The 25,351-nt window shown below is 46.3% G+C and overlaps 1 protein-coding gene across 1 annotated transcript in view; it reads right to left on the bottom strand.

Moving 5' to 3' along the window:
* ANKIB1 (ankyrin repeat and IBR domain containing 1) overlaps positions 1 to 25,351 on the bottom strand; it is a 215,858-nt gene that overhangs the window by 75,742 nt on the left and 114,765 nt on the right. Inside the window, exon 6 of the mRNA XM_040352348.1 lies at positions 8,647 to 8,855. Within this exon, the coding sequence (XP_040208282.1) occupies positions 8,647 to 8,855 (209 nt within the window). The remainder of the gene's footprint in view (positions 1 to 8,646; positions 8,856 to 25,351) is intronic.

Raw genomic sequence — 25,351 nt, 5'->3', positions numbered from 1 at the left:
GTCCCTTCTTCCGTGCTGTACGTCTTCTTCTGTGCTGTGAGTTCTTCTTCCGCGCTGTGACGTCATGTTCTTCACTTCTCTTCTTCTCCCCATGTTGACTCGCCGGTCCTCCTCGCTGAAATGACGGATGCGCGCCTTGCATCGGACCTATATAGGCCTCGCAATCCCATCATGCTCTGGTACCTACCCATGTGATACCTACCCACGTGGGTAGGTATCACATGGGTAGGTACCAGAGCATGATGGGATTGCGAGGCCTATATAGGTCCGATGCAAGGCGCGCATCCGTCATTTCAGCGAGGAGGACCGGCGAGTCAACATGGGGAGAAGAAGAGAAGTGAAGAACATGACGTCACAGCGCGGAAGAAGAACTCACAGCACAGAAGAAGACGTACAGCACGGAAGAAGGGACCGGACTGCGAGACGAAGAACCGGGGTGCGACGAGTCAACAGCGGAGAGCGGCGAGACCCCCCGGATAGCGGAGAAGACCCGTCGGGATAGCGGAAGAAGAAGAGCCCCGCCGAAGACGCCGGAGTTAACCCGCCGGGGGGGTGGGGGCTTTTTTAAAAGCCACCCCCCCCGGCGGTGGAAGAGAACCAGACGGCGGCCCCCACCCACCCGAAGACGTCAAAGAAGAAGCCCCCCCTGGTAAAAGAGCTAATAAAGAAGACAGGGGGCGGCCTCCGGAGCAGAAAAATAAAATATTTTAATACACTGTGTGGTTTATTTGTGTTTTTACCACTTTTCTTGCAGGTGAATGGGTAGGGGTACGATGTACCCCATACTCATTCACTTAGGGTGGGGGGCCGGTATCTGGGGGCCCCCTTATTAAAGGGGGCTCCCAGATTCCGATAAGCCTCCCGCCCGCATACCCCGACAACCAACGGCCAGGGTTGTCGGGAAGGGGCCCTGTCCTCATCAACATGGGGACAGGGTGCTCTGAGGTGGGGGGGCCGCAGTGCGCCCCCCTGCCCCAGAGCACCCAACCCCCCCATGTTGAGGGCATGCAGCCTGGTACGGCTCAGGAGGGGGGGGGGGCGCTCGCTCGTCCCCACTCCCTTCCTGGCTGGCCGGGTAGCGTGCTTTGGATACGGGTCTGGTATGGATTGTAGGGGGACCCCCTACGCCGTTTTTTTCGGCGTAGGGGGGCTCTCCTTACAACCCATAACAGACCTAAGGGCCCGGTATGCTCCTGAGGGGGGGGGCCCATGCCGGATTTTTATTTAAAATCCGGCGGGGACTTCCCCCTCAGGATTCATAACAAACGCCGCACACGTGTAGAATTGGCGGGAATCCAAGTCGGATCTCCCGTCGCTTCTATGACGGCTCTGTCTCCATCGCGGCAAGCCAGCTCGGCGCTGGCTCCCGCGATGGGGCTCGTAGGTGCTCAATCTCGCTGAGAAAGAGAGCGAGATTGACACAAAATCGGCTTCACCTACTGTAGACGTGAATAACCTAACGAATGGGGTGTGTATATGATGCATTGTTTTTTGTTAGCACACCTGCTAACAGGTGCACTGTGTCAGTTGGCATGCAAATAAGAAACTTACGACTTACGCAAAAAAAAATAAAAAAATTTAAATTAAACGCGGGAACGTCGGCCATACTTAACATGGCAAGTCTAACTATACGCCGCAAAACACCAGCTTTAACTATATGCCGGAAAAAGCCGACTAGAGACGACGTAAAAGAATGCGACAACCGCGCGTACGTTCGTGGATCGTCGGAAATAGCTAATTTGCATACCCGACGCAATCGGATGCCGAAGTATTGCATCTAAGATCCGAAGGCGTACGAAGCCGTACGCCTGTCGGATCTAACCCAGATGCCGTCGTATCTTGGTTTGAGGATTCAAACTAAAGATACGACGCGGGTAATTTGAAAGTAAGCCGGCGTATCAGTAGATACGCCGGCGTACTCGCTCTGTGGATCTGCCCCATAGTGTTTACAAAATAGGGGGTAATTTTATGGCATTTTTATTAATATCTTTTTTTTTACTAGTAATGGCGGCGATCAGCGATTTTTTTTCAGTACTGCGACATTATGGCAGACACTTTTGACACATTTTTGGGACCATTGGCATTTTTATAGCGATCAGTGGTATAAAAATGCATTGATTACTATAAAAATGCCACTGGCAGGGATGGGGTTAACACTGGGGGGCGGGGAAGGGGTTGAACTCACTAGGGGAAATGACTGATCGCTGTTCATACATTGTACAAACAGACAGTCAGGCATTTCTCCCCTGACAGGACCGGGAGCTGTGTGTTTACACACACAGCTCCCGGTTCTCGCTCTGTAACGAGCGATCGCGGGTGCCCGGCGGTGATCGCGATTTCCGGGCGCGCGGGAGTCAGGAGCGAGCAGGGGGCGCGTGCCTCCGGTGGCGCGCACGAGCCCCTAGTGGCTGCTTCACGAGGCTATGTAGAGCCAAGGGCTCTCGCGCAGGAGAGCCGACCTGCCGCCGTAGCACTGCGGCGGCTGGTCGGCAACTAGTTAAAAACACCTTTACAGGTTACAGAGGAGGTTTAGCACTAGAATTATTGCTCTCTCGCGTTTGTGGCGATACCTCAAATGCTTAGTTGCGAATACTGTTCGCATAGGCATGTGCGACTTGCGTATGTGCTCACTTCTGCCTGCAAGCACGCAAGTGGTTAAACACCTTTAGCCCGGGTTTAAAGGCATAAGGTGCGGGACACGGCATTTGTAATTCGCACAGGAATCGCAGCACATTCGCACTGCGCTTTGAAAACGGATTGCAGGGTGTCGTTAACATACACTATAAATCGGTTTGCATGGACGGGTTGGGATCTAGAGTGAACTGAGGTTTAAATAAAAATAACCAATTCTCACAAACTGAAAAAAATTACATAAAAAAAAACAAAAAAAAAAACTCACATTTTTACCATCTACAACAAAAAAGAACCTGCATGTCATCCCCGTTTTTGCTCAATTAGTACCACAGCACAGGATACGTCAATCACTCCGATTCTGCCGAGACCTCAGGAGGTTCTCCGCTTGTGTGAAAACAAACACACGTGACCCCCCCGCTTATCGATCTTCCAGCTCTGAACCCCCAAAGAGCAGCTGTCTAGACAGCTCCAAGGTCACCACTGCTCAGACAGCTGCTCGGTTTCCTCTGCAGTGGCTCATGCTAATTTCAGTAAGCCAAGTCCTTTAGAAACGTTATGAAATCTACAGTCAAAAACCCATGGAGAAGCTACAGAGGTCACCTCAATAATAGGGGAGCAGTAACAGTGTGTGGGTAGACTCATCACTTCTCTATGCAATGTCACACTGGCTGATCAGCGGCAGAATCCCCAAACTGGGAATTGATCCCTCGCTAGTAATTCAGATTCTAAGTAAAGTTGTAGCGAACACTGCTTGCTGACTTGTACATACAGGGGGCAGATTCAGATAGAGATACGACGGTGTATCTCCTGATACGCTGTCGTATCTCTGAGTTCCGTCGGTCGGATCTATGCGCCCGATTCATAGAATCAGTTCCGCATAGATCTCCCTAAGATCCGACAGGTGTAAGTGACTTACACCGTCGGATCTTAGGCTGCAATCTCACGCTGGCCGCTAGGTGGCGCTTCCGTTTGTATACGCAAGGAATATGCAAATGAGGAGTTACGCCGATTCAGAAACGAACGACCGCCCGGCGCTTTTTTTTTACGTCGTTTGCGTTCGTCTTTTTCCAGCGTATAGTTACCCCTGCTATATGCGGCGTATCCTATGTTAAAGCGGGAGTTCACCCATTTATTTAATTGTTGCCCTTTTCCCCTTAGATTCCTGCTCGTTTGGTCTAGGAGAATCGGCTATTTGTTTTAAAATATGAGCCGTACTTACCGTTTTCGAGATGCATCTTCTCCGTCGCTTCCGGGTATGGGTCTTCGGGAGCGGGCGTTCCTTCTTGATTGACAGTCTTCCGAGAGGCTTCCGATGGTCGCATCCATCGCGTCACTCGTAGCCGAAAGAAGCCGAACGTCGGTGCGGCTCTATACTGCGCCTGCGCACCGACGTTCGGCTTCTTTCGGAAAATCGTGACGCGAAGGATGCGACCGTCGGAAGCCTCTCGGAAGACTGTCAATCAAGAAGGAACGCCCATTCCCGCAGCCCATACCCGGAAGCGACGGAGAGGATGCATCTCGTAAACGGGTAAATATGGATCATATTTTAAAACCAATAGCCGATTCCCCTAGACAAAACGAGCAGGAATCTAAGGGGAAAATGTGCTCTCTAACGGTGAACCTCCGCTTTAAGTATGCCCGTCGTTACCGGGTCAAATTTAGAATTTTTTACGTTGTTTGCGCAAGTCGTTCGCGAATACGGATGGACGTAATTTACGTTCACGTCGAAACCAATGGCGTCCTAGCGACGTCATTTGGAGCAATGCAAGCTGGGAAATTTAGCGGATGGTGCATGCGCAGTTCGTTCGGCGCAGGGACGCACCCGATTTAAATGTTACACACCCCCTAGCTGCGGAATTTGAATTCCGCCGGGGGATTTACGATACGCCGCCGCAACTTTTGAGGCAAGTGCTTTCTGAATAAAGCACTTGCCTCAAAAACTTGCGCCGGCGTAACGTAAATCGTAACGTAAATCAGATAGGATCCGCTGAGCTATCTGAATCCGGCCCACAGTGCGTATATATAGATAGAGCGAGCGAAAGGAGAGAGCCTATACAATGTGTAATATATATATATATATATATATATATATATATATATATATATATATATATACACACACACACACACACATATATACACACACACATATATATACACATATATATATACACATACATATACATATATATATATACATACATATACATATACACACACACACACACACACACACACATATATATATACACACACATTGACAACACATTTACGTGACAACACTGAAGAAATGACACTTTCCTACAATGTTGTGTAGTGAGTGTACAGCTTGTATAACCATATAAATTTGCTGTCCCCTCAAAATAACTCAACACACAACCATTAATGTCTAAACCGCTGGCAACAAAAGTGAGTACACCTCTGAAAATGTCCAATTTGGGCCCAAAGTGTCAATATTTTGTGTGGCCCCCAGCATTTTCCAGCACTGCCTTAACCCTCTCGGGCATAGAGTTCACCAGAGCTTCACAGGTTGCCACCGGAGTCCTCTTCCACTCCTCCATGATAACATCACAAGGCTGGAGGATGTTAGAGACCTTGCGCTCCTCCACCTTCTGTTTGAGGATGTTCCACAGATGCTCAATAGGGTTTAGGTCTGGAGACATGCTTGGCCAGTCCATCACCTTTACCCTCAGCTACTTTAGCAAGGCAGCGGTTGTCTTGGAGCTGTGTTTGGGGTCGTTATGCTGGAATACTGCCCGGCGGCCCAGTCTCTGAAGGGAGGGGATCATGCTCTGCTTCAGTATGTCACAGTCAGGCCCGGACTGGGACAAAAAATAGGCCCGGGCATTTTTAGACTGAGCAGCCCGGTCACTGGGGGGGGGTTGTCGACTTTCATGGGGGTGGCTGGTGTCAGTCCTCCACACTGTAATGGGCAGGGACACTGTGATATAAAGGGGACTGCACTGCAAAGGGGCCCTGCTATGATTACATTGCCCCTTTACAGTGCAGTCCCATTTTTATCACAGTGTCCCAGTCCTATTTTGGCCATACAATGCTAGTACTCTCTGTCTCCTATTGTCCCCACACTGCCCCGTGACACTGACCTGCTCTCTCTCTGGTGGTGCTGGACAGCATGGCGCTCTCTCTGGTGGTGCGGGTACAGCGTGGCTCTCTCCCTGGTGGTGCGGGTACAGCATGGCTCTCTCTCTGGTGGTGCGGGTACAGCATGGCTCTCTCTCTGGTGGTGCGGGTACAGCATGGCTCTCTCTGGTGGTGAGGGTACATTGTGGCTCTCTCTGGTGCGGGTACAGCGTGGCTCTCTCTCTGGTGGCGCGGGTACAGCGTGGCTCTTTCTGGTGGCGCAGGTACAGCGTGGCTCTCTCTGGTGGCGCAGGTACAGCGTGGCTCTCTCTGGTGGCGCAGGCACAGCGTGGCGCTCTCTGGTGGCGTGGGCACAGCGTGGCGCTCTCTGGTGTTGTGCGGGTAAAGCGTGTCGCTATCTGGTGGTGCGGGTACAGCGTGTCGCTCTCTGGTGGTGCGGGTACAGCGTGGCGCTCTCTGGTGGTGCAGGTACAGCTTGGCGCTCTCTGGTGGTGAGGGTAAAGTGTGGCACTCTCTGGTGATGCTGGGGCTATTTGTTCCCCTAGCACAGTCCTCTTTCTTTTTCCATGTCTCCTGTAGTAGCTGCTCAGCCTATTTCCTGGTTTTCTCTTTCCCCCCAACAGAGTGCATGCTGGGGACTGTAGTCTGCTCCCCACTGATAACAACTGGGCCACCTATCTCTGGGACTACATTTCCCATGATGCCCTCTATTTTTCTGTGATTGGTCTCCGCTGTGGCCAATGGGGAGGGGAGAAGAACGGGCTGGAAATACTTCTCTTTTCATGCTGCCGACATGAGGAGAAGGAGAGGGGGGGGCCAGCGGGGGAAACATTCCGGACTGCAGCTCTCCCCACCTGTGCGGACGCTCATGGCTGGAAGAGGAAGAGTGGAGAGCGGAACTGTCAGCGCGGCTCTGAGGCTGAGCTGTGTGTGAGAGAGACACACAGCCCAGCCCATGCAGCCGCTAGTTCCGCCAGATTTGACAGGTATGGCCGCATAGCGGTAGGCGAGCGGCAGCCGCGGCCTGTGTTAACCCTGTCCAGGCCACGGTCGTCGCTTAACTCCCGCTGTGCGGCCTGATCGGCAACATGTCACGGAGCGGGTGGCCGCAGCCCACCGGGCATTTGCCCGGTCTGCCCTATGGCCAGTCCGGGCCTGGTCACAGTACATGTTGGCATTCATGGATCCCTCATTGATCTGTAGCTCCTCAATGCTGGCAGCACTCATGCAGCCCCAGACCATGACATTCCCACCACCATGCTTGTCTGTAGACAAGACACACTTGTCTTTGTACTCCTCACCTGGTTGCCGCCACACACACTTGACACCATCTGACCCAAATAAGTTTATCTTGGTCTCATCAGACCACAGGACATGGTTCCAGTAATCCATGTCCTCTACAGCAATGCTGGCAACACTCATACATCTATTTCCCAAAGACTACCTCTGGAAATATACACTGTTATACACTCACTACTTTACATTGTAGCAAAGTGTTATTTCTTCTGTGTTGTCACATGAAAAGATATAATAAAATATTTACAAAAATTTGAGGGGTGTACTCACAATATAGACCCAAGTATCATTTTGTGGTGCCAAGTAATTTGTATGGAATCCCCTGCAGCCAGCCACAATAGATCCACCTAACAGCAATGGACCACCCACAACTAAATTTCCCCCCAGTAACAATAGACTCCAGGCAGCATCAACAGATATCTGTACAACCAGCATTAATAGACTCTCTGGCTGCCATCAACAATAGACCCCTCTCCCAATAGTAGACCTCTTTCAGCAACAACTGACCCCCCCCCCAGCAACAATAGGTCCCCCACCAGCAAAAAATTACCTCCCCAACAACAATAGGTCCCCCAGAAGTTACAGAAGAGGTCTTGGGCGAGAAATATTGCGCTCGCTCTAATGTTCGCAGCGATACCTCACACGTGTTGTTTGAATGCCGTTTACATATGTGGGCGCGACGTACATATGCGTTCACTTCTGCGTGCAAGCACGCGGGTATACTTTCTTACTTTTCTTTTATTTGAATTTTTTCATTTTTACGCTTTCCCGTTAAAAACAAAATGTTGATCACTTTTATTCCTATTACAAGGAATGTAGACATCCCTTGTAATAGGAATAGTGCGTTACAGGTCCTCTTTATAGAGAGATGTGGGGTCAATAACCATCTCTCCTCCAGGCTGGAAAGATCGAGATAAAAAAACAAAAACAAACAAAAAAAAAAAAAAAAACAGATTTCAGCAATGTTTACTTTTTGCCGGGCTGGACGTGATGTCATAACGTCATGTCCCAGTACTCCGAAGGTCATAGAAACTGCCGGGGACCATCTGGTCACCAGAAAGCTCCATGGAAAACCTCTGGCAGATTCCTTTCTCCGGCTCGGCGATTGTATGGGGGAGCTGGTCGAAGCTTTGGAGGGCAGCGGGGGGGGGGGGGGGGGGGGGCATCTCTTCCTGCCGCCTGTAAAAATGTTTTTTTTTGTTTTTACGGTGCATGGAATCGCCATCAGAAAACAGTGATGATATCTGGATGATGCCTGTAGCTGCAGGCCTCAATCAGATATCATCATCACTCAAACCCCAGGACGTCATATGACGTACCTTGGGCGGCAAATGGTTAAAGTGTTTAGGTCTGACCTCGTGTTATATGGTTTTGGTAAATCTAAAGGAAAATTGTACAATGTATGGCTAGAATTAGACCCTGACAGGTTCTTCTGAATGACTCTGAAATCTCCAACATGCTCAGGATGTGTTGGAACGCAGAGAGGCAGATTCAGGTGGTACATGCGACCTCTCTGTAAGGACATTAATCTGCTCTATTCAGTCAGATCACTAATAAAATCTCAGATAACACAAAAAGCAATCAGCTTCATAATAATCCGTGCAATAAACATACCAGAGTCATGTCAATGTCTCCGGGAGACAAGCTAATTTCATCTGGTGAAGTGACGGAGGAGCGAGTGGTGCGTGGGGTGCGAGGAGAAGGCAGCGTGTCCCAGGCATTGTACCCGCTGGGTGGCGGCGTTGGCATCTGAACACCAGATCGTTGGCAACAGCTCTCTGGACTGGTCATCCAGTCTTCAAGTAACTTCTCCCGATCCCAATCTGCAACAGAACATAAAAACAAGGATGATAAAACATTGCATACTAAAATTCATGGCACATATGGGTCATTGCTGGGCATAAAGAACATGGATGACCCAGCAATTATTAAAGTATAACTAAAGGCAAAACTTTATTTTTATTTTTTGATAGAGTGGAGAGGGATTAGACCCATGTCAGTTTGTATTGCCGTCTGTGGCCCCGTTAGGGAGATTTACCTTAATTGTCCTGTTTATCATTTACAATAAAAGTGAAAGTAAAAGAAAACCCCAACATTTTGGGTTGTACTCAGAACAGTAAGAGGTAATCTTCCAATGTGGACACTAGATCTGGGGGTCCCCAAGGAATTCCCTGCAAATTAAGAGATTTCCTCTTACTTCCTGTTTGGCTTTGGACAGGAAGTGAAGGGAAATCTCCACAATGGTACAGAGATGGTAAAAAAAAAAAAAAAAAAAAAAAAAAAAAAACTGACAGGGGTTGTATTCCTCTCTCGTTCTATCCAAAATGTTAAAAAAATAAGTTCTACTTTAAAGAAGTTCTACTTTAAATTTTTATTTAGTCTATAGACTAGTTTACCAATGTTATAAATAGAAAAACATAGAAAAAACAAATTAGGGGAGGAAGGAGTTAACCAAGTGCACATTGTTCGCTGCTGATCGTTTCCGATATAACTTTTACAATTTCAATTGCTTGCCTTTTCATATTTTCATTACTGCATCTCCTTTAGCAGTGGCGGCCAACCCACAAGGGGCGCTGCCCCCCCCCCCAAAGTTTTGACCAATAGGAAAGCGATTCATAGAACGATTATTTTTAAATAAATGATATAAATAAAAAAATGTAACATCTTAAAGTTAAAAAATATTAGTCATATTATGATTTATTTAAAAATAAAAACTGTTCTGTGTGCAGTGCCCTGTGGGGCGCCAGACTAATAGAAGTCTGTTAGGTCAGTCAATGTTTAACAAGCACGTGATTAGAGCCTGAGGCGCCAATTGGCTTGTTTTAGATTGCGTTTGGAGCGCAGTGAACCCTCCCAATTTTGACTTTAGCAAATCAAAATTTGCCATTTCGTCACTTCCAGTTTCGTGTCCCGGCCAATCAGGAAGCTGAAGATGGAACACAGAAGCCGCCAGGTATCTGGGGCGCCGTCAGAGACCACGATGGAGGCTCTGGTTGCAGTGAAAGGACCTGGAGGGGCTTGTTTTTGCGAGTGAACCAGGCCTAAAGGAGTATGTGTACAGGGGGCAGCATCACTGCAAGGGAGCATTTTTTTCCTTTGCCTGGAGATGAGCTTTAAAATACCAACACACATTTGAAACTGCCTTACATTAAAGCAGGGTTCAACCCACGATTTTTTTTTTAAGTCAGCAGCTACAAACACTGTAGCTGCTGACTTTTAGTAAGGACACTCACCTGTCCTAGGCGGCCGCGATGTCGCCCCCCCCCTCCCAGGCCGATCGCTCGATCCTGGCAGCTCCCGGCGCCGCCATCCTTACTGAGATAAACAGGTAGTGGAGCCTTGCGGCTTCTCTGCCCAATTCCTACTGCGCATGCACGAGTCTCGCGGCGCTTTTGTGAATGGGCGGCTGCTTTCTGGGATACACACAGTTCCCAGAAGACAACGCAGGGAGGATGAGGAAGAAGACCTGCTGCGGTATGGGAAGACGCAGATTAGAAACTTCCACATAGCAACCGCCATTTCTGGCAAGTAACATTTTTTGCTTTTTTTTCAATTTTTTTTATTACAGGATTTTGGTGTATTTTTATTTTTTTGAGTGGACGTCCACTTTAAAAGAGGCCCTGTGATTTGCTCAAGCAGGGCAAAACAACAGGTTGTCCTGGTCACCAAAACATTCCTTTCAACAAAAATATGAAAGATTTATTAAAAGATATTTTAGGTACATTATTGCGCTATAGACCAGGGTTTCTGAACCAGGGTGCCACAGTACCTTGTACTGCCCTTTGGGGTTCCCTGGGGTGCCATGAGCATGAGACCCAGCTTACTCTGGGTCGGAGACGGATGAGTGGCAAAAGGACATTGCAAGTAGATAAAAAAAAAAAAAGCATTTGTAGAAAGAAAAAGCATTTAAAATACTTTATCTGTGCTTCTACCATCAATTTAAGTGGGTGACAGGTTCTCTTTAACACCTATTTCTAAGGACTGTGAGTTGGCCTTATATAGAGTCTATTGTTCTCAAACAGGTCAAACCTGACCCAGAGACATGCAATGAGAGACAGGAGTGGTGAAGTGCAGCCAGCCTTGTACAGTCCTGTGTACATACATCCTGACAAGCTCTACAAAAAACACAGTATTTAAAAAACAAGAAAAAAAAAATCAGACAGTGCAAAACCAATCCCAACACAATGCAGCTGAACACTGAAGATCAATATAAAATAATCCTTCAGCCCTGGTTCACACTGGGTACGATTTGGAACGATTTGAGATGCGATTTGACATGTCAAATCGCATCTCAAATCGGCGGCAATTGCCGGCAATGGCACTGTCCTAATCAGTGCGACGCCGCATCTGCGATTTTTAAAAAGTAGTTCCTGTACTACTTTTTGCGGCCGAAATCGCGGCAAAATCGTGGCCGCGAAATCGCGGTAAAAATCGCGCATTTTACCGCGATTTTGAATTCGCAGCAGTGTGAACCTAGGCTAAATGAAACATATGTAAGAAGCAGTGCAGCGCTCAAAAAGAAAACTAAAGTCCCATAAACAAGTCCAAAAAAGGTGAGAGTAAAGAGCCAAGATGTATCGAATTGGGGGAGAGCCTCCTAGGTAGTGAACAGGGTGCTTAAAAAACAATCACTGTGCATCCACTTCAGTGTTTCCACCACCAGAGGTGCAGGCCGCTCACCTTAACGAATGGACCTCTGAGTTAACAGAAAGGTCATTCACGCAGTCCCCTAACAGGGGTAATAGTAAAGATGAGTGGGCTGTCTTCACGTATGGTAGTCAGTCTCCTCACACAATTGGAGGCCTCATAAACGCACTCTCAGATGGTTGTTCACATAAAATTCAAAAGGAATACATAGTGCTCTGAGAGCCTGAACCAGCCGCTCCCATCCCCTCCACAGCCCAGCACTCCAGTGAGAGCGGGAGAGACAGAGCAGAGAGCCGCTGAGAGCCTGAGCCAGCCACTTCCACCCCCTCCACAGCCCTGCCCTCCAGTGAGCGCAGGAGGGGCAGAGCAGAGAGCCGCCGAGAGCCTGAGCCAGCTGCTCCCGCCCCTCTACATCTCAGCACACCAGTAAGCGCAGGAGGGGGGGGGGGGAGAGCAGAGAGCCGCCGAGAGCCTGAGCCAGCCGCTTCCGTCCCTCCACAGCTCAGCATTCCAGCGCGGGAGGGGCAGAGCAGAAAGCATGTGACTGACAGTCCCCGACTCCATGCTCACAAAATTCTGACAACTGAGCAAGCAGTGGTGTTTGATCGCTCAGTTCTCAGTCATTTCTAATATATATATATATATATATATATATATATATATATATACACATACATATATATATATATACACATACATATATATATATATATATATATACATTATATATATATATATATATATATATATATATATATATATATACATATATATATATACATATATATATATACATATACACACACACACACACACACACACACACACACACACACACACTATCCTGGATCTCTCTTTTGTGAAATATCCCCACACTTCCGGGTATGGGGAAGCATGTGACTGTCCTGTTGGTCCAACGACGCAGCTGTCACCCGAGTGGCAAATTGTCAAACCAGAGAACTGTAGCCAAGAGTAAAGGGTCCTCTGCTCTGTGTAAAGCTCCAACCAGACTGACTTGATTTACACAGGGCTTTGCTTCCCTTTGCTCTGGGGGGTGAACAGAGCAGCAGGGGAAATAGTTGGAAAGTAAGTATGGGGGACATGGGACATCTTTTGCAGGGAGGTGACCACTGTGACTCCATGTTGCTTCTCAAACTTGCACTTTCCCAGAGATGTTCCGGCTCGATATGCATCCTGCCCTATAACTTTTCTCTGTCCACTCTCCCTCTCTGGATAATTAGCCTCTCGCCATGTAAATTAAACGGCGTCGTCTGCCAAGATATGACAATAAAATAATCAAGAACGAACAAGACTTGACTCCGTTTGGCACGGCGCTTGACACGCAACGCCATCTGCTAGCAATGTGAAGTCTCCAAAGACAGATGGGCTAGAGGCTGCCAGCAGCCATTACAAATCCTTATTAATAACATTTATCAACATTGACTAATAATCATTACAGATTTCTCAATGACAGCCTAAATAGAACTCCTAATAACGGCAATTAATATAATACTGTTCATTTCCAAGAACGCTGGGAACGGGCGCTCCGAGGCAATCACAAACCCGTGTTTTGAGTAAACTCTTATTATCTAATTTCTTAAGAATAAGACCCCCAACCCATCAGAGTGCAGCTCGGAGATTAATTCAAAGCAGCTGTTCATAATTTTATGCATCTTACAAAAAGAGCGAGAACCTACTAGGCTGTAATAAATACCAAGATCTCTTTATTACCAAGTAAAATAAAATTGCCTGAGATGCAGTCGTGCTAAAGATATCAAAATATGATGTAGGGAATACCAACAATGGCTTTCTTTGCATCTCATAAGAACCCTGAATTTGAATGTCTGTATTTTATTGTACAAAGATTTGTGCAATTAGATTTGCCTAGTGGAGAAAAAAACGGTACTTAACCAGGCCTGGATTGGAAATTCCGACAAGAAAAGTCCTAAAACGTTGTGCAGCTGTGCATGATAGCCAATCAGCTTCTGACTTCAGCTTGTTCAATTAAACTTTGGAAATAAAACCTGGAAGCGGATTGGTTACTATGCAGAGCTGCACCAGATTTACTGTGTCTGCACTTGCACTGGATCAAAGTTAAAGTGGTTGTAAACTCTATTACACCACTTGTACCTACAGGTAAGCCTATAACAGGGATATGCAATTAGCGGACCTCCAGCTGTTGCAAAACTACAAGTTCCATCATGCCTCTGCCTCTGGGTGTCATGCTTGTGGCTGTCAGAGTCTTGCTATGCCTCATGGGACTTGTAGTTCAGCAACAGCTGGAGGTCCGCTAATTGCATATCCCTGGCCTATAAGAACGCTTACCTGTAGGTACTGCGAGTATCTCTTAAACTTGCACAGTTTAGGAGATATTTAGAGTGCTTTCAATGCCAGACATTCAGAGCCTGTGCCGGATAACTGTTCATAAAGTGTTAGCTGGAGTTTGGTTTCAGTTTCTTAGTGCATTTAAATCTGCTAATACATCCAACACCACCCTCCCCCCAGACTGATAATTCGGCTGTCCAAAAAGGTACCCCCTGTGTTCCTTGAGGGGGGGCATTTTTGGTTTAATACCACTTTAACCACTTCCCGCCCGGTCTATAGTCAATTGACGTCCGGGAAGTGGTTGTGAAATCCTGACTGGACGTCTATTGACGTCCTGCAGGATTACACGCAGGCACGCGCACGTGGGGGCGCGCAGCGCGGCGATGTGGGGTGTCAGTCTGACACCCTGCATCTCCGATTTCGGTAAAGAGCCTCCGGCGGAGGCTCTTTACCACGTGATCAGCCGTGTCCAACCATGGCTGATCACGATGTAAACAAGAAGAGCCGTTGATCGGCTCTTCCTCACTCGCGTCTGACAGATGCGAGTAGAGGAGAGACGATTGGCGGCTCTCCTGACAGAGAGGGTTCACGCTGATTGTTTATGAGCGCAGCCCCCCCTCGGATGCCAACACTGGACCACCAGGGCGTGCCCCCCCCGGTGCTCAATAGAGCAAAAAAACAAACAAACACAATACATTTTTCTTTACAACAATCAATGCCAATCAGTGCCCACAAATGGGCACTGACTGGCAACATGGGCACTGACTGAAATGATGCCCAGCAATGCCATCAGTGCCACCCCTCAGTGTCACCTCTTAGTGCCCATCTATGCCCAGTGCCAAGTCGCACGACCACGCAATTGTCAGTTAATGCGACGCAGTGCCGAATCGATATAATGGCCTGGTCATTGGGCAGCCAAATCCTCCGGGGCTGAAGTGGTTAAGTACAACTAGAATTACATTTATTTCTTAAGAGAGTGTGATATATACAGGCAGAACAGGAAGTAGACTAAGACGGGCCTCATTTCCTGATACATGCCAAACAATTCCTGGAACATCATTTTTTTTTCTTCTTTCAAACAGAACATCAAAAACCACAAAGCAGAAACAGATAAACAGCTTATCGCTTTGCATATTCATGACGGAATTTGGTGCCGCGTCTGGAGTTCTCCTGTAATTATATGTGCAAATCTCCTAGCAAAATGATTTACAAACTGCTCATTACACTGTACAGAGAGGATTTGTTGTTATTCTTTCAAGTTAAATATACCCTACAGAAAACGCAAATTAGCTACATCTCACGCCCAAGGTATTACCACTCACCTAATTGTTTCTATTTTGGAGATTAATTCGTTTTCTCTTCAGACGAACTACGTTTGCAGGCGAGTCATAAATTATCGCAAACACCAGAGCGCCGGTCTCTCCAGAAAAGACGGATTCCTGCGGTGGCGGAATATAAACGGTACCCGGAGTAACCTTCCCAGCACCGCCGATCAGGTCCATTTATCAGCCAACGAAGCCGGTAGTTACAACGAGCGCGTCTGCCCGGCTTTGTATAATCGTATATTTATGTTTAACCACAGCACAGGGAACCACAATGCCATCCTGATTTGTGCAGAGGGAAATTTATAGGAGAGATTTTATTTTTCTATCTTCAGGGTGATACAGAGAGCAGATACCGTATATACTCGAGTATAAGCCGACCCGAATATAAGCCGAGGCACCTAATTTTACCACAAAAAAATGGGAAAAACGTATTGACTCGAGTATAAGCCTAGAGTGTCCATCTGCATGCATCCCTGTGCCTCACTGTGTGCATGTGCATGCCTCACTGTGCCCATGACTAGACTGACGTTTAACATGGAAGTCTATGGAAGTGGGAGCCCAGCTTTGAAAAATCGGTGCACCCCAGCCGTAGGTCCCCCAGACAACAAACTTTGCACACTTATAGAGGAGAAATTGGGCTACATGTGTGCCAAGTTTCGGGTCCAGGGGACCTACGACCGGCCGGTACCGGGTCCCCAAATTCACCAGACTAAAAAATTACCGTTTAACATTGGAGTCCATGGAAGGGGTGCCCAGCTTTGAAAAAAAAATCGTTGCTCGCCAGCTGTAGGTCCCCTGGACAACAAACTGTGTGCCAAGTTTGGGGTCCAGGGGACCTACGGCCAGCACTGGGTCCCCAAAGTCACCGGAGAAATGACCATTTAACATGGGAGTCTATGGAAGGGGTGCCCAGTTTTGAAAAGAATCGTTGCTCCCCGGCCAACAAACTTTGCACACTTGAAGAGTGGGGCTATATGTGTGCCAAGTTTGGGGTCCAGGGGACCTACGGCCAGCCGGTACCAGGTCCCCAAAGTCCAGGAGATCAAGCGCAAAAAGGTGACTCGAGTATAAGCCGAGGGGGGCATTTTCAGCACAAAAAAATAAAAATGTGCTGAAAAACTCGGCTTATATTCGAGTATATACGGTATATCATCACTACAACTGCCAACTTTCTGCAATGGGAGAGAGATGCTTATTAGCACAAAATATGTAAGGAACAAGCCCTCAACCTCAATGTGGGAAATTATGCGGCGTACGCGCGATTGGAATTTCCGACAACAGATGTTCAATGTGAGCTTGTTGTCAGAAAATCCAACCGCGTGTAGGCTCCATCGAACACTTGCTGTCGGAATTTCCGACAACAAATGTTTGAGAGCTGATTCTCAATTTTTCCAACAGCAAAAGTTCCTGTCGAAACGCTCAGATACTAAAACTGATGGCTTCAGACGCAGTTCGCATATGTGGGGGCCACTTTGCAGTGCAACTTTACAGCCTGGGTTCAGGTGCGATTACAATGCGAATTGTCAGGGGATGGCGTGCACGTGAGGACGTGGCGCGCTTGTGGGTGGGGGGAATGAGGAGCAATGGGATTGCTCGAGGGGAATGACGGACCGCACCATCTGAAGGGAGGAGACGGCTGACGGACGCCCCTACGCTGCACGCTACACGCCGACAACCGCGCTGCACAGTGGAGGACCCGCACGGATACCAACGTATGGTGGCGGAGGTCCAGAGCCTAGCACCTAATATCGCAGGCTACGCTGTGCGGACGGGGGAGACTCGGGAAAACTCGGTGAACACCCGGTGAGTAGCGAGGACAGGAGAGCGGCGGAGAGGAGGCGGGACGAGCGGCGGGAGGACCGAGTTCCGATAGACGAGCAGCACACCAATGCACAGATAACAGCATGCTACAAACCGTGGAACCATCAGTGGGAAATCACCCACACAGACAGGAAGCACGGAGGTAAGGCAGGGGAAACTCCTGAAGGAGGATTGGAAAGGACTGCTAACCTGATAAAGGGCTGGAACAGGTCTGTTACGCATTATTTACTATTCCCCTATATGTGTTGGATAAAACAGAAACCTAAATGAAGTCCTAAGGTACGTGGACTTACTGCTACTGAAAAATATAATATTACTATTACTCGTCTTTGTTTACTGTAAAACTGAAGGGGGACTGCACTTTGATATCGACCCTACAAAGCTTATAAAGTCTATAAAGCCATAGATATACCATGTGAGAATTAAAGGAAAAAAGAACTTTGGCTACAAAGTATAAACCCTTAAAGGACCTCAAAACGGTGCTCCCAAACAGATACCGGGGCCTATAAGTTATGTGCTATGTGCGCTGAACAATATACGTGGAATAGAGGCGAGAGGTGAGAAGATCCGGAGTGCGGTCTGGGAATAAAAAAAAAAAAAAAAAAAAAAGGGGGGAGTAAAAGGTGACCATTAACTAAATAAATAATAAGTATCTAAAAAGCAGAACATCCCTCCCTCCCCCTGACGTATAATACAGACAGTGCATTAAAAGCGGCCTCCTTGTGTGCATCCATAGGATGGGCCTGCGGTGCTGAGGATTTAGGGGTGGAACGTAGGCCCCTAGGATTGTTGATACGGGTCAAGTGGAGCTATATTGGTAGGATATGACCTAAGCAATTCAAAAGCATGGACATTGGAATTAATATTGTGAGCTAACAATGACAAATGACGAGTGAATGATAACCAGTTGAGCGGAGGGGGGGAGAAACGGACCCACCTACACCCGTTACAAAATAATTTAAATAGCTCAAACTGACACATATGCACATGATATAAAATCCTCACTGCAGCATATTGGGTGAATGACGGACCCCCTCACTGCTTACGATTTTTTCTTACTTTACTGAGGAGTCCAATTACCTGGAGACCCCCCTTGCTCCCGTGTACTACGAAAAGGGGCTACGGCTACGCTCACCCTGAAAGTACTTTCTGGACCTAATTAACCAGATAATCAGACTATTTGAAGGTCTGAATCTCTGAATACCTGCACTGGTTTAAAGGAGAAGGGAGTGGGGGATAGAGAGGAGGAAGAAAACGGTGAGGAAAGGCTAGAGCTCAAGGATCCTCTCTCTTTCCTCTTCTCTCCCTTTTTCCTCTTTTTTTTTTTTTTCTCTCTCTCTCCCCTACAAACCCCGGAAACAAATATCTAGAAGGGGATTTTCTTTTGCCTCTCTTTTCTAGTCCTGGATGCACATAATTATTTGGTTTAGCGGTATATGGATAAACTGATATATGCGGCATAAACTATCAGAAACCCTGAAACCCGAGAAAATACGGGTAGGATAGAAGCCAAGAGAGGGGTGGAGGGGGGAAGGACAGAGTTAAAGGAGTAAATAACAAATCCCTATAAAATAAACATCTAGCCTAACCCATTTTTGGCACTTCATACTGGGGTACTCCCTGACACTGGATTCTCTATTAACCCGCTGGAAATAGGAGGCCAAGCTGGGGAAGAGAATTAGAAGGAAGGAGACTAAGATGAGCAGAATGACGAGTAGATCAACAAGGGGGGGACCCCCAACTACTCCAAGCAATACAACAGCAACAAGTTCAATAAGACCATTCGTGACAAGAGGGGAAAGTCCGCGCGTCCCTGAGGCCCAGGGGGCAATAAAGCAACAACAAGCGAATAAGGTCAAAAAAGCTGAAAATAAGAAAACCCAGAGTGATATCTCCAGAGAAGCATCCATAGAATCAAGAGAGGAGGGGCCTACAGGATGCAGACTGGAAAGTAGCAGGATGGATGAACGAAGCGCAGACACTCAGTCCCCCTCAAAAGGAGAAATGGCAGAGATGCTGTTAAGGCTGGAAAACGTGATAAAGGGGGAAATACAGAATTTACGGACAGATTTTGTTCACATGCTCTCTAGAATCGAAACAGCAGAAGAACAAATAGAGAAACAGGAACAGGAATCAAACGCACTAAAAGCCCAGATGGATCAGATTCAATTACAACAGAGGCATATTCTCTACAAATTGGAGGATCAGGAAAATAGAAGCCGGAGACAAAACTTAAGGATAAGATTTATACCAGAGAAGAGGGACGAGGACCTCAGGCTAATAGCGCAGAGGATATTTAATCCAATACTGGAAAGAACAATAGACAACCCAATTGGAATTGAAAGGGTCCATCGAGTGGGAAATCCGAAAAGAGCGACCCCCGAGCGAACAAGAGACGTCATAATAAGGTTCAGATTCTATGAAGATAAAGAAGCAATTTGGAAGAAGCTAAGGGGACAACCCCCGATAGTGTTTGAAGGGACGGAGCTGCAGATATTTACGGATGTGGCCCCAGAAACTCTGGCAAGGAGATGGTTGTTAAAACCGCTCTTAAAACAGATGACAGATTTGAACATTAAATATAACTGGGGGTTCCCTGCTTGCCTAATTGGAACAAAGGAAGGGAGATCTGCGACACTAAGATTCCCCGAGGACTTAAGGGAATTTTGTAGGAAATTGGATATCCAGGTCCCTGACCTACCAGGCTGGGGGTAGGGGGAGGGGCGGGGACGGGAGAGAGAGGGGGAGGAACGGAAATTCCCCCCCTCTCCTCCCTTCCTTGTTTTCCCTAATTGCCCTTTTTTGTTTTTTGTGTCTTCTTTTCTGTCTTTTCTCCTTTGTTCTCTCTTGGCCTTTGCTTGGGCTTTTCTCTGACTTCAGGATGGGGCTTTGTCCCCCCCCCCCCCTTCCGGGTGAAAAACCGGGAGGGGGGGGAGGCAATCTCAGACCCCCACCCAGAGCAATCTGGACCAAGACATGGAAGATGGTTCAGAGGCCTTTAATAGGCCAAATAGGGGGGGGGAGGGAGGGGGGAGGGGATGGGAAGGAGGGAGGGATGGGTTGGAGGGGATGGGCCGGAGGGAGGGAGGGGGGGAGGGGATGGGCCGGAGGGAGGGAGGGGGGAGGGGGGAAGGGGGGGGAGGGATGGAGGGGGGGGGGAGATGCCCTGTCTCACCTGGACAATTAGATGTGAGCGTGAACCATAGAAAGGAAAAATGTAGATCTAGATCGAGGAATAAAAAACAAAAAAACGAGGATGCCAGTAATTAAATGCCTATCATACAATGTTAAGGGACTAAATAGCCCATACAAGAGACATAAGGTGTTGAAGGAACTAAAATATTATAAGGCAGATATCGCATTCCTACAAGAGACCCATCTGACAATAGGATCAAACGTTAGGATGCACTCGCCAGACTTTCCCACTTGGTATTATGGAGATACCATCTCCAAGAGGGCTAGAGGGGTCGCAATTGGGGTAGCCAAGGGTACAAGGTTTGTGCTTACAGAGAGACTAACTGACCCAGAAGGGAGATTCCTCTTTTTGAGAGGAAAACTTGAGGAGGAAGACTATACCCTTGTAAACGTATATGCACCTAACACCTCCCCAATGAAATACATTGTGGGAATTTTGGGGAAATTAAAAGATTTCAGTAGGGGAAAGATAATACTAGGAGGAGACTTAAACTTCTGTATGGATCCGAAAGTGGATAAATCACACCGGACATTAGAAACTCAGGACACACAATTAAGAAAGGCTAAAGCTAGCTTACACAGAAGTCAGCTAGTAGATACATGGAGGATTTTCAATCCTAGTCAACGTGATTATACTTTTTACTCCCAGGTGCATGGTAGCTACTCTCGGATCGACCACATCTTCATTGATCATAGAATGCTGGAGGGTGTGGTCGAGACGAGAATAGAGCCCATGACGATCTCTGACCACGCGCCCATTAGTATTTCTATAAAAATTTCGGGCAATCAAAGGCCCTACCAAAGCTGGAGATTAAATGAGGAACTACTGATTGAGGAGAGAAGCGTAACAAGGGTCAAAAAAGAACTAGAAGAATATTTTAAGATCAATGAAACGGAGGAAATCTCGGCAGCTACCCTATGGGATGCCCATAAGGCAGTAATAAGAGGGGTCCTGATCTCCGAAGGAGCAAGGAGAAAAAAGGAAGCGATCAGCAAAAAAGTTAAATTAATGGACGAGATTTTCAGCCTAGAACAAATACACAAAAAAGATAGTAAGCAACGAGATGTATACCTAACCCTTGTTAACAAACGAAATAAACTTAAAGATCTCATGGATCAGGATACAAGAAAAGAATTCAACTTAATAGCAGGGGAAAGGTATAGGTGGGGAAATAAAACAAGCAAACATCTGGCTCGGTTGGTGAAAAAAAAAAAATTAAGGAATTACATTGACAAAATCAAAAATGATAAAGGAGAGGCTGCCCATACAACAAAAGAAATCGCCAAAACATTTAGACTATACTATGAAAAATTATACTCAGTTGAACAAAAAATTTGGCAGATAGGAGAGAAAGAAAATAAGATCACAACCTTTTTAAAAGAAGCAAGACTCCCAAAAATTAGTCAATTCGACGCAGAGGGGATGGACAGGCCAATCACGGAGAATGAAATTAAGTTAGCATTAACAAACTCAGCCTCAGGTAAAAGCCCAGGCCCAGATGGCTTTACAGTAATGTACTACAAAAAATGTAAAGAGATACTACTACCAAGGTTATGTAAGTACTTCAACGGCCTTGGGAAGGGGTACAAATTAAGTAAGGAGGCCTCAGAAGCAATTATCACTGTCATCCCGAAGGAAGGCAAAGACCTGAAAGGATGCTCGGGGTACCGGCCAATATCCTTGCTAAACACGGATATAAAACTGTTCGCAAAGATTTTGGCCGGGAGAGTTAAGCAGGAAATGAATAAATTGGTGCATCCAGACCAGACGGGGTTCATCCAGGGGCGAGAGGGGAGAGACAATGGCGTCAGAACACTTTTGATTATCAGGAAAATGAGGACAATGGGGTCCCCAGGTCTACTCATGTCAATAGACGCAGAAAAAGCGTTCGACAGGGTTGACTGGGGACTCATGCTCTCTACTTTAAAGGAAATGGGGTTTGGCCGGGGGATGATGAATTGGGTGGCTGCCCTATATCAGTCCCCTATGGCCAAAATTAAAATAAACGGCAGCTTCTCGCAAACATTCCAAATGAAAAATGGAACACGGCAGGGGTGTCCATTGTCACCACTGCTGTTTGTGTTGTCAATGGAACCTCTGCTAGCCAAGATTCGTAATAGCCAAAAAATAAAAGGGATCAAAATAGGGGAGGAGGAACATAAACTTGCAGCGTTTGCAGACGACGTCCTCTTCTATTTAACTGAACCCAAAACATCAATTCCAAACCTATTAAGCCTTTGCTATGAATATGGAGAAATTTCAAATTTTAAATTAAATATTACCAAAACGAAGATCATGAGCATAAATGTTAGTAAGATAGAAGAAAAATCCCTGAAAAAAAAACATCGTTTCGACTGGGTCAGTGAACTTAAATACCTTGGGATTATGTTAGCCAAATCAATTAAAAAAATGTACGAGATAAATTTTATCCCATTGCTAAACGAAATTAAGAAAGAGACAAAAAGGGTGGAAAATAGAGCAATATCATGGATAGGACGAATCAACTATTGCAAAATGGTCATCATGCCAAAGGTCCTATATAAATTCCAGATGATCCCCATAGCCCTCCCGAGAACTCTACTCTCAGCCCTTAATAAATTAATTATGAACTTTATATGGAAGAACAAGAAACACAGGATATCTTCTCAAACATTAATGCAACCAAAAAAAAAGGGAGGACTCGCCGTTCCGGACGTTAAGAGATACTACGATGCGGTTATTTTGACAAGGGTGGTGGAGTGGGCCAGACTCAATAAAGAAAAAAGATGGGTAAGTTTAGAAAATGAATTATCACAGGCTAGGCTAGATAAGATAATTTGGAACCCTCCCAAATTTAGGACACTGGATATAAACCTACACGAGATAACAAAAAAGGCACTGAAAACATGGGATATAGTATATAAAAAAATTGAGAAAGAATATAACTCACCTCTCATAGCACTGAAAAACAACGATTTTTTTGCACCGGGTAAGACACAAGTGGGGGGGCATTGGATTAAAAAAGATACGGCACAATTAAGAGACATAATGAGTGAGGGTCACATTAGAACACTGCAGGAGTTAAATCTTAATAAAAATTTAATGGAAATCAATGAGTGGAGGTATCAGCAGCTTAATCATTTTATCCAAGGTCTCCCACACCCGATGAGGTCAGGAGACCAGCTGTCAGACTTGGAAAAAATCTGTACCACGGAAAGATCCAAAGGTATTGTTTCAAAACTCTATAGGATCTTAATGAAGATGGAGGAGCCGGGTATACCCCCATTCATTGAAAAATGGGAAAGGGAATTGGGCACAAAGCGGGATAGGACTACAATAGAGAGAATCTTGATTCTGACCCACTCCTCCGCGGTGGATAGCCGCACGGCGGAAATGTGCTTTAAATGCTTTGCCGGTTGGTATATGACACCGGATAAATTAAAACAATTTAAAGAGGGGCAGACAGGGAACTGCTGGAGGGGGTGTAGCACACTAGGAAATATGGCACACCTTTGGTGGGGATGCCCTAAGATAAAAGAGTACTGGGAAAAAATATTGGGATGCGTTGAGGAGATCACAAAGAAAAAGATAAAGATGGACCCATGGGTTGTTTTATTTCATGGGGGAGAAGAAGGTATTAAAAGGTACAGGGAATCACTGATACCGCACCTCCTGAACGCCGCCAAGAGATTAATCCCTAGAAGGTGGCAAGATCCAGACCCCCCTCTGATTTGGGAATGGATCGACGCAGTCGAAGAAACATACAAAATGGAAGAACTAAAAGAGGGTTTAGAGGGCAATAATATTTTATTAAGCACAAAATGGGAAAACTGGAGGATCTTCAAGAAAACTTGGAGCTACGCAGAAAAGCTAAGGGAAGAATTTTAAACGCTCTCCTAGAAGAATATTAGAAAGATCTACAGGTCTGAAGAAATTGTCCAAGGTGAGACAGGGGAGGGGGGGGGGGAGGGGTAGAGGTAAGGGGGGGTAAAAATTTGAAATGGTCAACCTTTGGGTATTTTTATTTGCTCTTTCGCAAGAGGAGGTATATATGGGTTTCATATGGGTTTATTGTATATGCGCATGTTATAATAGCATATGTAAAAAAAAAAAAAAATATAAAAAAAAAAAAAAAAAACACAACAAAAAGGAAACAAATAAATAAATAAATAATATATTAATTAAAAAAAAAAAAAAAAAAAAAAAAGAGAAACCCTTATAAAGAAAAGCGACACTAATGATGCAAAACCAAAATAGAGATGCAATGGGCTGGTACGTAGAACATGAGCATATATCCGCACTCTATGAGGTAGAGTCTGAAGTGGAAATAAAAAAAAAAAAAAAAAAAAAAAGAACAATGCGAATTGTAGTAGATGAGATTAGAAATCGCACCTGAACTGGACAAAATCGCACAGGCCTTTTTTTCAAATCGCACTGCGGGTGGCCCACACATATGTGAATAGGCTGTAAAAACTGAAATGCACATTAAAACTGATGTGAATGTGATGTCTTTTGCAAGTGAAATCTGTGCAGTTAGCCCTAAAAAAAAAACGGTCATGACACTAAAAATACTTAGGTATTTGGCATCGGTAAAGTCTTGGGCAGGGGTCAAGTCCTGGAGAAAAAAGTGTGGGAACTCCCACCCAAGATCCACTCCCCCACAAAAAAAAAAAAATTATACGCTCATACTGTATGCATAATTACTAAACCGCAAAATTAAATTACTTTTCCGATCCACTGTACCTTAGTAATTCTTTATGTTACTGGCCGCTTCCTGTATATGGATTCATCGGGTAGTGTGCGGGTATTCCGTCACTTCCTCAATGCCACAATGTCTCCTGGGAACAATGACAAAAGCTCCCAGGAGACATTGCGGCATCGAGGCGAGGAAGTGACGGAATACCCGCACACTACCTGATGAATCCATATACAGGAAGCGGCCAGTAACAAAGGATTACTAAGGTTCGCCTGCCCCTGACAGTGACTCGAGCTGGGCTTCGCCACTTAGTGAAGGATTGGCTCGGCT

This window comes from Rana temporaria, chromosome 5, assembly GCF_905171775.1.
Source record: "Rana temporaria chromosome 5, aRanTem1.1, whole genome shotgun sequence".
NCBI classification, from domain to species: domain Eukaryota; kingdom Metazoa; phylum Chordata; class Amphibia; order Anura; family Ranidae; genus Rana; species Rana temporaria.
The sequence above is the reverse complement of the archived record's forward strand: the minus strand, read 5'-3'. Positions and strand labels throughout refer to the sequence as shown.